The sequence below is a fragment of the Fomitopsis serialis genome, assembly GCF_022376445.1.
Source record: "Fomitopsis serialis strain Sig1Antser10 chromosome Unknown B0H18scaffold_80, whole genome shotgun sequence".
Taxonomy (NCBI): domain Eukaryota; kingdom Fungi; phylum Basidiomycota; class Agaricomycetes; order Polyporales; family Fomitopsidaceae; genus Fomitopsis; species Fomitopsis serialis.
The window spans coordinates 80,291-92,791 of record NW_025955040.1 but is presented as its reverse complement, the minus strand read 5'-3'; the positions used below and the strand labels follow the sequence as shown (position 1 = coordinate 92,791).

The 12,501-nt window shown below is 59.5% G+C and overlaps 2 protein-coding genes across 2 annotated transcripts; both read left to right on the top strand.

Annotated features, from left to right (window-relative positions):
* The first annotated feature begins 2,932 nt into the window (after positions 1-2,932).
* B0H18DRAFT_1028823 (uncharacterized protein) lies at positions 2,933-6,257 on the top strand. Its single transcript, XM_048029941.1, has 6 exons — positions 2,933-3,191; positions 3,245-3,546; positions 3,598-3,723; positions 3,779-4,095; positions 4,144-4,563; positions 4,615-6,257. The coding sequence occupies exons 1-6, from the start codon at positions 3,012-3,014 to the stop codon at positions 6,126-6,128; spliced, it is 2,859 nt and encodes a 952-aa protein (XP_047889409.1). The 5' UTR covers positions 2,933-3,011; the 3' UTR covers positions 6,129-6,257.
* Positions 6,258-11,264: 5,007 nt separating this feature from the next.
* Positions 11,265-12,176, top strand: B0H18DRAFT_1028811 (uncharacterized protein). The gene is made up of 4 exons (XM_048029940.1): positions 11,265-11,303; positions 11,370-11,662; positions 11,715-11,775; positions 11,822-12,176. The coding sequence occupies exons 2-4, from the start codon at positions 11,477-11,479 to the stop codon at positions 12,079-12,081; spliced, it is 507 nt and encodes a 168-aa protein (XP_047889408.1). The 5' UTR covers positions 11,265-11,303; positions 11,370-11,476; the 3' UTR covers positions 12,082-12,176.
* The last annotated feature ends 325 nt before the right edge of the window (positions 12,177-12,501 follow it).

Below are 12,501 nucleotides of genomic sequence, written 5' to 3'. Positions count from 1 at the left end.
TACTGCGAAGCATGTAAATTTTACAGCAAGAAGAATTGTGCGCGACGAGCAATTTCAGACAGTCAAACACTCATTTTCAATAGACAAAATGTCCACGGTTGAGTGTACGAAAACACTCATTTTGAACACTCATTTTCAATGTTCGACACACTCGTATTGGAAAAATCAATGCTTAAGGCGCTGATTTCGAACGTCGATAGTCATTGAATTTCATGCTTCCCCCTTCCCACAGTGGCAGGAGACGCCAATGGACGCGCATTAGGGACGTTCAAAGTTGCTGGAGCTCTGGAGCTCTGGAGGCTGGAGGCTGGAGCTCGCCCTCGGGGGATGCCGTCAGCCGCGCGACCGGTGTGGTCTCGCCGGAAATTCCAGCCACAGTGTGCTTATGTCATGTCACAGTGTGTGGCGCGAATACTACGAGGCCTATTGGACATTTAGGCTGGGTATTCAGGCTTGGATTCTTCGCAGTAGTCTTGAATGGAGGTGTTTTCACGGTCTGGCACTTTCACCTTTCTGCCGCCACTGCACGACACTCTGAGCATGTCGGTTTAGGGATTCGACGATGCACTTGCCCAATTAGGCAGTACAGCTCGTCCAACACCGACTACACCAGCCTACACCAGCGGGGATCGGAGCATCACTCGCCCACAGCATACAATCTGATCATTACAGCAATATTAAAACTACAGTACGTGGCTGTAATTTATGAAACACAGAGACTCGTTCGCGCTGTTCGGATGTAACGGGCGCGCCACATGCTTATGTCAGCACGTAGATATATCGTGCCAGCCTGTACCGTAGTTTCTCGCCTTTCCAACACTAGTATTTGGGTTGGTACTGTGACCGTTCTCGCTCATTCCGCCGTCCCGTGCGATCGTAGCCACTACGACCGCCCGAGCCGACCTTGCCCATTACATCGGACTAACTTGTGGGTGGCTGACAGCTTAGTCAGCATACTGCGGCCACCTAATTCTCGTGTCGCACAGTGGTGCACCTATTTTATCTACGACAGCCCAAAAGAGCTCACGAGCTGCCTCAGTGTTTCTGAAGAGACTAGATGCAAGGCGTGGTGAGCATCGAGCGTGTATGGTACTTATACTGCATTAGGGAAGTCACACATGCTACCGGCGTGTGACAGTGACCAGCGCGCACGCCTCGGAAAAGCCTAGCGGCAAACCCCGAGAACCGCCGCCTCCAAGCTCCAAGCTCCAGCGTCCTCCAGCTGGAGCTCCAGAGCTCCAGCAACTTTGAACGTCCCTATTGCGTTGCTCGAGCCGACGCCTGCCTCGTTCCACGCACGCTCATTGGCTCGCCAGTCCCGCTCCAACGCGCCCTCACCGACTCTCGACGCTCACTCGACGTCGTTCCAACACCCTCGAGTGCCCTTGTGCAGCGCCGTCTGCGCATCCCGAGTGCATCCCTCCCTCATCCTCTTGCCGTCGTTCTCCCCGCCCCGCGCCTTTCCCGCGCTCGTCCCGCGCTCGCCAACTTGAATGGCACAGCCGGATCCGCGCTGCCCATGCGAGTCTGTCGACACCCCCAATCCCCGGTTTCCACACGAAACGCGCTCGAGAAAGTGAGTTTTGTCTTTTTCTCAACTTATCGTGCGCATTTATCGAGTCGAACGCCCTGTTAAAGCCTTGCCCACGACTTCCTCCCGCCCTCGTCCCCGTCGTTCCCGCCCGCCGTGCACCTCAAAACAGCTCGCATTGGCCGCTGAACACTCGTATGTAATACCCCCAAGTGCTCCGAAGCCCCGCCGCACGCGGGACACCGCGCTACACGACGTTCGGTGAGACGCGTCCAAAAGCGCCCGGGATCGTCCCTGCGTTCAGTTTGCTACCTACAGCCGTCTAGTCGCTCTGGACTACGGCCCTACGCGGCTACTATGCCCCCGTACACGTCTGGGGCCGTCCTTCGCACTACACCGTCTGTGAGTCGCGTTACACCGTCCCTCCGCCAGCTCACGCCGTCCCTACCACCTCCCGCCTCGTTTCACGCGCTGCACGCCGTACGGATATGTCCAGGACGCGCTCTGTAACGTTTACACAAGCACCCATAAGGTCCGTATTCAGCCCGCTGCGTGCTCGTCGCGCAACTCACTCACCACCACCTCCATCTCGTAGGCGCCCGACTTCGACTCCCCGAACGCCCTCCCGGCGTCGTCCACGTCCATACCGGCCACCCGGTTGCTGCCACGTCACCGCACACGGTCTGCGTCCGTCAACACCGCGTGAGTCATGCGTGCCTCACGCGTCACCGACGCGTCTCGGTCGACGATCTCCGCGTACACAGCGAACGCGATCTGCCTCTGAAGACTCGAGGGAGGGATGGAGGGCGAGGGAGTCACTAGAGAAGTGGAGGGGCCAGCGAGAGGGGCACGAGAGAGACGCGAAAACGAACCAGGACGGGAGAGATAGGAGGCGAGTATGAGGCAGGTCCGACTCAGGAATTTGGAGGCGAGTACGAGGCATGACGTGAGGTACGGAACTGCGTGTGACGACGGGAAGAGGATGCGAGAGGGAAGACAGAGGCAGCCAATGAAGAAGGAAACGGAGAGGCGAGTATGAGGTAGGCCAATGAGGAGAGGATACGAAGCGAAGACAAGGCAGGCAAAGATTGGGATACAGGAACAAGGTACGGAGGGCTCGGTACAGCTTTTGTAGTGAGTACTTACCATTCTCTCTGCGCTCGCTGTGTCAGTACAACCCCATAGGTCGCTTGTTCAGATGTCCGCCGCCGCATGCGGCGTACTCGCTTCAGCACGCAAATCGACTCGCGGGTGTCGTGAGCAATCAGATGGGGGATAGGGACGCAATGGTAGCAGTGGGAGACTGTACGGTGTGTCTATTTACCATTGCCGATGACCTGGGGGGGGAGCAATATATCAGAATTGAAATGGCCGTAATGATGATTGGCCACCCGAGGGAGCGCTGGGGAGGGCTGTGAGTTGGCACATACCCTCGGCTCAGCCCCTACTGTCCCTCGTCGAGCTACGTAGAGGCAGCATCATGAAGACAACAAATATCGAATTCGACGAGGGCCAACTCAGCATCCTCGATGGCTTTACCAACGCCTTCCGCCTGAGCAAGGAAGCGGAGAGAGATTCCGTCCTGGAACAGGCGGTGGGTGAGCTGAATGAGATGCCGCTGGGCGCGTTGGCAAATTTGTCCAACAAGGACCGGATCGAGGTGAGCCCTGAAATGCGTGTATCTACGTCCATTCGGTGTCGTGACATTCCCAGGTTGTGAGGAAATGGCTCGCCAAACACTCGCAGCCGAAGGCGACCAGGAAGAAGAAAGGTGGCGCCAGCGGGTCTACGCGAGGGTGCGACATCTGGCTCAACGAGAATAAAGACGACGTGCACGACATGGCGTACAATGAAGGCACATCGAAACCGTTCCCCCAATACACGATGGCGCGATGGGGAGCATGGCGTGCTGTGCCTGAGGAGGAGAAAGCAGAGTATGGTCGAAGGGCTTTGGCCCTGAGGAAGCTGGTAAAGCAGGAGGGTGTTAAGATTAAACCGCCTCGTAAGCCGTTCAAGTGAATGTTCTCGCTGGGGACGTCAGCTCCACGGATGCTGACCACTTGCAGATTGATCGGCCGGGCCATTGACGGCAAATTGGCGACTTTCACACGAAAGATGTTGGTGGAAGATGGCATTTACATGACGGTGTTGTGGGGAGCCCGCACTTCTGACAAGGGGGCCGTTATTGGCATGTAAGACGCCTCTTCGCCTGGCCTTCCCCGCGAATTCCGCTTACTGTCTGTACAGCGCGGACCACAATGAGGCGAACGGGGCGCCGTCTGGCTTTTCCGATCGCACAAGGCGTTCCGACTGGGACTCGACCCGCCTGTGGTCCGACTGGGATGAGTGGACGACGGCAGTGCTCGACGACAAGCCATTGGCGACGTTGCCTGGTCTAAAGGCGAGCAAGGCGCAGCCGAAATCTGCTTTTGGGGTTCTCCTGCCACTACATGCCGACACTGGTCTCCCCATTCCTCCGACCGTCGCAGAAATACAGGCCAATGCATCGAAGACCGTGCAGTGGTGGCAGCATCTTGTGCGGGAGTTCCTTACCGTGCATTACGGTGCGCTATCGACCAGCTGAAAGGCGTCAGCACTGACGCGCCATGTAGCCGCCGCCTCCAACGGAGCAAAAGAGGCGCTTCCCTGGGCAAAGCTGAAACGCCATGGGTCGCCGACTTGCCTGGATTCCAAGTTTTGGCTGAACGACGTTGATTTTGAGGACCCTTCGAAGATCAAGAAGGCGAACTGTGTTCGGCTTGTTCGCCTGTGGAGACAGTTGCAAGATGACGAGGGGGAGGACGGGGCCTTCAGGTTCCATAGCTATGTTGACGATGTTGATGGGGACGCCCGTGTCGTATCGGAGGAATATGACGCGCATGTGGCGCGGTGGGTGGAGGAAGCCCCCAATCGAGAGGCCGAGCAACAAAAGGAGGCCGCGCGGAGGCAAGAAGCGAGTGGCGAGGGCGACCCGCCCAGTGGCGAGCAAGGCGTCGGGCGGGGGCCAAATGAGACGGCAGCCTCTATGCGGAGTGAGTGTTGGCCCTCAGCTAAGCATCTATGTCTGGCTGACAATGTGGCAGAGCGACGTCCGCCGGTGAAGGCACCAAAGCGTGGGGGCCAGCCGATGTCCAAAAAGGCGAAGGGCAAGCGAAAGGCAGCCGATTTTTCAGAGGAGTCCGACTCTGACACCGACGTGGAAGCCTGGCGCGCCGCTATGGGCGAGGAAAGTTCCTCGCATGGTAGTGATGCGATGGACCGGACGAGGACCTTAAATTCTCCCCAAGAGGAATCCGACGAGAGCGAAACCGAGATTGAAGACGCCGAGCTGCTGCCGGCCTTCGCGGGCGCAAAGAGCGGCGCCTTTGGAGGGAAGGCCCCGCGCAGCATCTCGAGCGGCCAGAAACGCGTAGTCTTTCTTGCAAGTCTTAGCTCGGACCGGAGGTATACCGCTGCCGTCGCAGCTTACTTCAACGCGGCCCGCAGATTGGGCGGGCGAGGAAAACGCGTCTCCGGCTACCTACCACCGCCTCTTCCTGAGGCGCCCTGGGCTTCGTGGGATTGGGGCCAGTCGACTTTGCCCAGGGAGACCCATGCTCGCGATGACGGCCTGGCACCGCTTCTTCGATGGCTTGAGAGGAAGCCTTGGATGGCGGGGGACGTCGCAGTGTTGATAATCGTGGAGCAGGTGCTGCTGGCAGTTGGGATGGCATTGCGGGACATACACTGTAGCCATTTCGTTGACGACCCAGACGAACCACTGCCGGCCCACATTCCGCCTTTCGTCGCCCAGAGCCACCTACATTTCACCACGCATGAATCCATGCTTGCACTTATCTCTTCCATTCCTGATGCCTCAATTAAGGACGTAGACCCGGGTTTGAGGCAACTCGAGCCCGCCGCGGCGATATCGGGACCGATTTTCGGTCAGGATCAGAGCAAGACGCGCGGAACGGACAATCCGCCTTCACGATTCAATGCAGTGGGGCTCAGCGGCTGGTCCTTGGCCAGTGGCGATATTGATAGTTCCCGTCTCGCCGTTGACGCTGCCGCTGCCGTCGTGCATACGTCGCCTTCACCTCCCCTTATGTTCGCTCCATTGCCGCCACACCCAGATGATTGGCCCTCCGTTCCCAACGAAGCCGACTTCAGCGAACTTGCTCCGGAGCAGGACGCGGGTGCACCGAGCGCTTCGGCGGACTTGAGCGCACCGAGCAGTTCAACAGGCCTGATTCAGCGCGAGCCAGAGATCGCCGCTACGGGTTCCCCTTCGACGGGCATCGCGATTCCCGCAAGCAAGCAGTGCGAGCCCGGAGGCGGAGGTGAAGACCCAGCAGGGCCAGAGGGTGACACCGCGCACGTGCGGGGTGCGAAGAAGCCGAAATCCAGCGCTCGCTCCGCGAAGAGGCCGACAGCCAGCGGCGAATCATCTGGACAACCGCGGAAGCCCCCGTCAAAGAAGCGAAGGGTTAATGACGTTCCGGCAACGATTCAGGATGGCCGACGCTCGAGTCGCTTGAGGGAAGGTGGTGAAGAACTTCGCAACAAGCAGAGGGAGAAGACGCTACTGGCGGCCGGTCGGGGGCGGCGATCTTAACAAGATGGCAGATGAGTCTTAGCACCGTGTTCTTGACATGTTTGTTTGTTTGTGATCCCTTTATTGTCACTGAGGGCGAAGCCCTATGTAGACAGTACGTGCTAATTCTAATCAATCGAGTCTCGTGTCCATTTGTCGCTTAGCATCACCGTCCGCCGGAGCTTCAGGCATGTGTGTAAAGGTAGGGTGTGTATAGTCGAGTGGGGTGAGATGAGAATGGGAGTGTCGTGGTGTCTGTTCTCGGCGCCGCTTCAAGCCAGGATCTTGGCCATACAGCTCATGAGAGCTATAGACCTGTAGGATTTCGCAACCGAGTAGTCGCTTTTCCCAGGTTTGCGTAGCACGACTGTTGTGGATATTTTCCACTCCTCTGGTTAGTAGTGCAGGTCGAACGTAGCGCGAAAGAGGCAGCCGAGAAAGGGGACTAATAGATCTGCGCACCGTTTGTAAACCTCGTTGGGTATCCATCTGGTCCTGGTGTCTTGAACTCCTTGAGGCGGTGGCAGGCAGCGTGGATCTGATGGTCCGAGACATGTGCGAATTCGAAGGCCGGGGGAGGGTAGTGTTCAGCGTCCGGGTCTGGGAGCTCGAGGTCTGGTGGGGGTTGTGGGAAGAACGTCTCGTAGAGGACGCGGCTTTTCGCCTCGTTCTCGCGCTCTAGTCGAGCACTGCCCTGGCGGTGCAGCGGTGGCACTCTGCTTTTGCTGCCATCGTTCGAGCCTGAGCGTATGTACTTCCCCACGGTCCAGATCGACTTCGCGTCGGCCTCTTCGAGCCACGCATCCCAGTGCGCCTTCTTGGCAGCGCGTACGTGTTCTTGACATATATAACCATGAGTTCAACCAGATCGTGCGATAAGCAATCTCAGTGCTAGCGTAAGTTAAAAATACATGATATAGATGCTGCTGAAAAGGCTGGGCATTATTCCCCCTGGTCCATCAATTCCTCCCAGCCTGATTATCGGGCGCCGTCTTGCTCTCGGACTCGGAGGCCAGCTGGTCGCTCTCTTCGTCGATCTCGCCGGTTCGGGGGCGCTTCCTTCCTGAGCCCTGAGCGTTATACGTCGGACCACCGAGTAGAGGGGCGATTGGATGACCTCGCGGCTTTCCGCGCCTCCACAACGCGTCGAGCTCCGTTTGTTCCTGAGCGGTGGCCCGCGCTGCTGAGGAGGTAGATGCCGTGCGCGTACGGCCGTTTGCAACGTCGGGTTGCTCAACACTCCGAGATACGGGGGAAAGTGTGCGCGGTCTCTCCGGGAGAGACGCCGAACCCGACAAATAGGCGACGGCGGCGGGGGATCTCATGGCCCAGCCCGTGGGCCTATTCCAGCCAGGCGCTGCGCCTGCTGAGATCCGGCTTGCCGGCAGCGCCCTCTTATATGTGGGGGCTGCGTCTTCGACTGGCTCGTCAACTTCTGGCAACGGCGGAAGTAGCGAGCCCGGTGCGGGAGGGGAGAGCGTGTCGTGGGCTTTGTTCTCGTCAGCTGGACGGGGGATCGAGTCTGGAAGAGGGGCGAAAATAACGGATTCCGCGCCCTCGGAAGCGGTGGGGGACGGTGGTGATGGGGTTAGGAGGCGCACTGGAGTCAGAGGGCTCAGCGGAGCCGAGGGCACTCTGACCACGCGATTAATGTCGTCGCGAATTTTGATTTCGATCTCTCGAACGCGTTCCAGAGTCAAATCCATCGCCTGGAGTGTCCCCTCCTTGACAAGGTCTATGTCGCTGCGCAGTGTGCACGCCTGCTCGACTCCACTCCTCATCGTCGCAATGTCGGCTGAAATGTCAGCAATGACGCCCTCCAGCTGCGCCTTCTCCGCGTGAAGCTGGTTGACTTCCTCGCGAAGCTGGTTGACTTGCTGCCCCATATCCCCCGTTGTGAGAGCCAACTCGTCGCGTATCTTGTCCACCTCAGACCACGTGGGACCAGTGCTCGGCGCTGGGCCATTGGCCACCTCTTCGACCCTCGCCTGCAGCACTGCGTGCCTCTCGCTCTCATACTTGAGGAAGAGGATGATACTCGCCCACGCGTCGGCAGGATTGAATGAGGCCTGCGGCGTAGCTACACCCTGCGTCGCCAGGAACCGGATGTAACCCTCCGCCTCCTGCCTTGCCTGTAAACTCAATGGTGCGGGAACCGACGCGTGGCCTGACAGACGGGCACGACAGGGAGGGAACCGACGGCGTGGCCGACGTCTGGGGCACAGACAGGGAGGGCCCCGCGTGGGCTGCGCTTGGAGATGATGGCACGGGCGACATTCTAATCAGCCCGGCGAACGCGTCAGTCTGCTCGTCACCATCTGAGATCGAGATGACGTCGTCCTCTTGGTGCGCCTGAGCTGCTTCCGGAGAAGACGCCGGTCTCTTCCCAGCGGCGTGGGATGGTGGGCGCTTCGGCTACGGAGAGGCATGAGGACTGGTTCAAAAAGATGTTGGGGCAAACTCACCGCCTCGGGAACAGGCACGACGCCTTCGCCACCCGTTTCGTCCGCGGGCGTTTCGATCAAATTGATCACATCGGCGTCCTCGTCGAGATCAATTGGCTTGTCGGGCGAAATCCCTCGGCCGACTAGTTTCGCCTTCTTCCGGGCACTCCGCTTCTTCGAAGTTGGCTCGGCCTTGTGACCCTCCTCGTCGCTCTCTGGCTCGCTCTCCGTGTCGCCTTTCCTGTCCAGCTTGGGAGGCTCTATAAGTTGGCCCCGTGCTAAGGCGGACCGACGCACGGCGACCCAGTCCATCAGCTTGTCGCTGACCCGTTTATCCGTATTGTCCCAGGTATCCAGGTCGACGACCCAAGAACCGGGTTTCCCCTGTATCCCATTCCAAACCGGCAGGTCCGGGTATGGTAGGCGCTGGGCCTTCCGGTCGGCCACCCACATTCGCCATTCGGCGGCGGCCGTCCCTGCGATGCTGTTCTTGAAGACACGCCCGTCGTGCATGTGGCGCGGGACGAGCGAACAGGCCGATTTAGCTGTCTGACAGCCCGTGCAGCGAGCCATCACGACCTTGTGGGTCGGCTTCCTCTTGTGCGCCCCAACAACGTAGAGGCACGTTTTGCCCAAGTGGAGGCAGCGGTCGCATTCCACGGGCTAAATCATCAGGGTCCGCTGGTGAACCGAAAGCGGCGCAACTCACCGGATGAATCAAGTCCCCAACCCTCGCCTTTGATTCGGCCAGTTCGTAAGCGTTGACTTGCACCGACACAGGCGCCTTTACAGGAGGCGCCGTACCCCCGTTGCCGTCGGCGCGCGCCACCTCTTCCTCTCGGTCGACCTCCATTAGCGCTGTGGAGGGCCCGGCCTCCTTGCGATCCGCGGCCCCCTTCCCCGCATTTGTCTGGCGGCCGTGAATCCCCTCGGCCATTGCCAATGGCTCTTCTTCATCCGAGCCGACGCGGGCCCTCGACTTGAGCCCAGCCTTGCCGCCTTTCCCCAACCCCTGCCCCCTCTTGACGACATCGGGTGGCTTCACAACATTAATGCGCTTCCGCTTCTTCTCCTGCACGCCCTCGGCCGCCTCGCCAACCGGCGCTGAGTCCATCGGCCGAGTCCGCTTCTTACTGGTGGCGGTGCCGACCTCTGCGGAGTCAGCCCCTTGTAAGTTTCTAGCAAGACTGAGTAATGAATACCAAATCCTTACCATCCGAGGGTCCCGCAGTGGGCCTTTCTCCCTCCGCGCTGGTTGAGACGGGTGCGACGGCCGTCTCTGAAGTGCTTGTAAGCGAGTGAATCAAGACGCTAAGGGGATGGCGTACTTGGCTTCCACCATTCGTGCGCACGCGCCGCATAGCGTTCAATGTCCATAGCCACAATATACTTTTCAGGTATCTGCGTCGGAGGGGGCAGATATCCGCCCTAATGTTGTCAAGATTAAATTCTGTTTTCAATAGTAAAAGGTACAGAGCGGAAGCCAACAAAGGGGGCATCTTCAAACTGCCTGCATTAGCCGCCTGCACGATGCCATACCAATGTTTCTTCTGCGAAGAATCAGTAACCTACTCGAGGATGAGTCTCGTGGGATTCACCATAAGAGTGCACAACGCTTGCTGCGCGGCCGGACGCTCTGCTCCGGTGCCTCAATCGCTGCATGTACGTAGGCGGAAAGGAGGAGTACTTGTTCCTCCGTGATCGGCGGAAAGCCGGTGCTGTCCTTCACGACCTTAGCCGTGTCTTCCGAGATGGCGGGCTTCGACATGCCGTCAACTGTGAGACGCCGTCGAGCGTTGTGTGGCGTGTAGAGGCGGAGGGGCGCAATTGAGTCAACGGCTATGTAAGCCGCGGAATCTTCAGGCATGTTTGACAGCGCATCAAATTCACGTGATTGCTTCCCACGCGTGTTTCACCCGCATCAGCGCCCGCGCGTCGCGAATCTGTGTGGCTTCCGACCCTGACCGTCGCCAATTCCCGCTTGCCCCGCGGCGGTCGCCATTCGCCCATTCCATACCACAGGTATGTGTAAGCTCCGTGGATGCCATAATTGAGCGACTCATCGCTAACCGGCGTCAGTCTTGCGCAGCCCATAGGCAATATGGGTCCTGATCGAACTCCCCACAAGAGGCGCCGTGGCAGCTACGGTGAGTAACTCGGCTCGGTGGGACACTCACTGGTGACAATTGCCCTCATAGAGGTGATGGTTGGAGGAGCTCGACGGCCGGCGAGGCATCTCGGCGGCAACGAAGACACAGGCATTCCTCCTCTCCGCGGTCCACCCGCTCCAGTTCTGGCACCTCCCCCCTTCCCACGTCACTCGGCTGGCATGGCCATTCTCGCCCCCCCCCTCTATTGCGACCACATGCTGGTGCCTTTCCCCTGGGGCCTCCCGCACCCATTCTTTCCCCCCTCCCGGCAAGGCCTCCTCCACCTGTTTCTAGGGCTCTCCCGGCTTCACCGGCGCGTGTTCCTGGCCGGCCGGCTTGTCCTCCTTCGCCGGTCTTTGCCCCGCCTTCCCCGCACCCGCACCCCCGCTCGCCGATCTTTGCCCCGCTCCCCCCTCAGTCGCCGTTTTTTGCCCCGCTTCCCCCCCTCAGTCGCCGCTTTTCGCCCCGCTTCCCCACCCCCAGTCACCACTCCCCCTCAGTCACCTCTTTTTGCCCCGCTTCCCCCCCTCGATCGCCGCTTTTGCTCCACTTCCCCTCCTCGCTCGCCGCTTTTTGCTCCGCTTCCCCCTCCTCGCTCGCCGCTTTTTGTTCCGCTTCCCCCTCCTCGCTCGCCGCTTTATGCTCCGCTTCCCCCTCCTCGCTCGCCGTCTTTGCCCCGCTTCCCCCTCCCCGCTCGCCGGTCTTTGACTCGCTTCCCTCCCGTCCGGCATCGCCACCTTTTCCTTCGGCGCACGCACCTATACAGATACCTGCGATGCTCGATCGAGCTCTGTTGAGTCCGCGAGCCCGGCAAGCGGCGGCTGCTCGCACTGGATCTTCGGTGCTCGCAAACCCGCTTCGGGTGCCGCAAAGGCCGCGATTGGCATTTGATCCCGACGCAGCTCAGCGCGCTTCTGAACGGCGCGCATCGCTTCGCCCTCGAAAGCCGAAGCAGGTACTGGTAAGTCGCGCGCAGTCGACTTATCACCGCCTCTCACCCGCCTCGTATCCAGGGCAAGCTCCGCAGCGGTGGGTATTTCGAAGGGCTCTGTTTCAATGAGAATCTTGAAGCCGGTAAGTACCCTCAGCACTTCAGCCCGGCCTGTGCTGATTCTGGCAGGTCCGTACCTTTGTCAGTCTGACGATTTTGACGATGGCCCGCCAGTTCCGAACCAGGGTCCCCTGATGGACGCCGGCCGATCGTCCTTCTATGACGTTGAGCGCATAATCGGCCACCGGATGGTCAGGCGGGGCTCTGAATTCATTTATACTTACGAGGTGAAGTGGGCGGGTTGGGATGAGACGACTTGGGAGCCTAGGGACAACGTCGCCGGCATGCCCGCCTATTACGAGTATTGGGAGAGCATGGGCCCATGCTGATCGTCTTCGTATACTGTAGTTCAACTAGTCAACGTTATATAATATTGAGATCCCAGTGTACGCTGTGCTTGGTCTGGGCTCCATCGAACGACAGCAATCAGTTCGCCCGCGGTGGGCTCCGCCGCGACGCCCGCAGCCGCCGTATGAGGCGGCGCCCCTTCCGATCGGACACTTCGCACCGCCTTTCCAATAACCTTCCCGCCTCGCTGAACGCGCCTCTCGACAGACTCTACCGTTGCGCTTGCGACGAACGAAAAGGCTGCCAAGCGGACCCAAACGTAGGACGAGACGAGCGCCGCGACGATGAGTGCCGTGCCTGTTGGGGCTCAGGGTTAGCAAATAGCACCGCGCGAGAGCTGCCAACTTCGTACCGAGACGAGGGTTCGTCGTTCAAGGCTGGAAGGGGAATCAACGGCTTTC

Bases quoted from the DNA above. Each gene is read 5' to 3' on its own strand.
- B0H18DRAFT_1028823 (XM_048029941.1), top strand. From the start codon at position 3,012: ATGAAGACAACAAATATCGAATTCGACGAGGGCCAACTCAGCATCCTC. The intron at 3,192-3,244 runs GTGAGCCCTGAA...TGACATTCCCAG, and splicing joins CCAACAAGGACCGGATCGAG to GTTGTGAGGAAATGGCTCGC. The intron at 4,096-4,143 runs GTGCGCTATCGA...CGCGCCATGTAG, and splicing joins GTTCCTTACCGTGCATTACG to CCGCCGCCTCCAACGGAGCA.
- B0H18DRAFT_1028811 (XM_048029940.1), top strand. From the start codon at position 11,477: ATGCTCGATCGAGCTCTGTTGAGTCCGCGAGCCCGGCAAGCGGCGGCT. The intron at 11,663-11,714 runs GTAAGTCGCGCG...CCTCGTATCCAG, and splicing joins GAAAGCCGAAGCAGGTACTG to GGCAAGCTCCGCAGCGGTGG. The intron at 11,776-11,821 runs GTAAGTACCCTC...TGATTCTGGCAG, and splicing joins CAATGAGAATCTTGAAGCCG to GTCCGTACCTTTGTCAGTCT.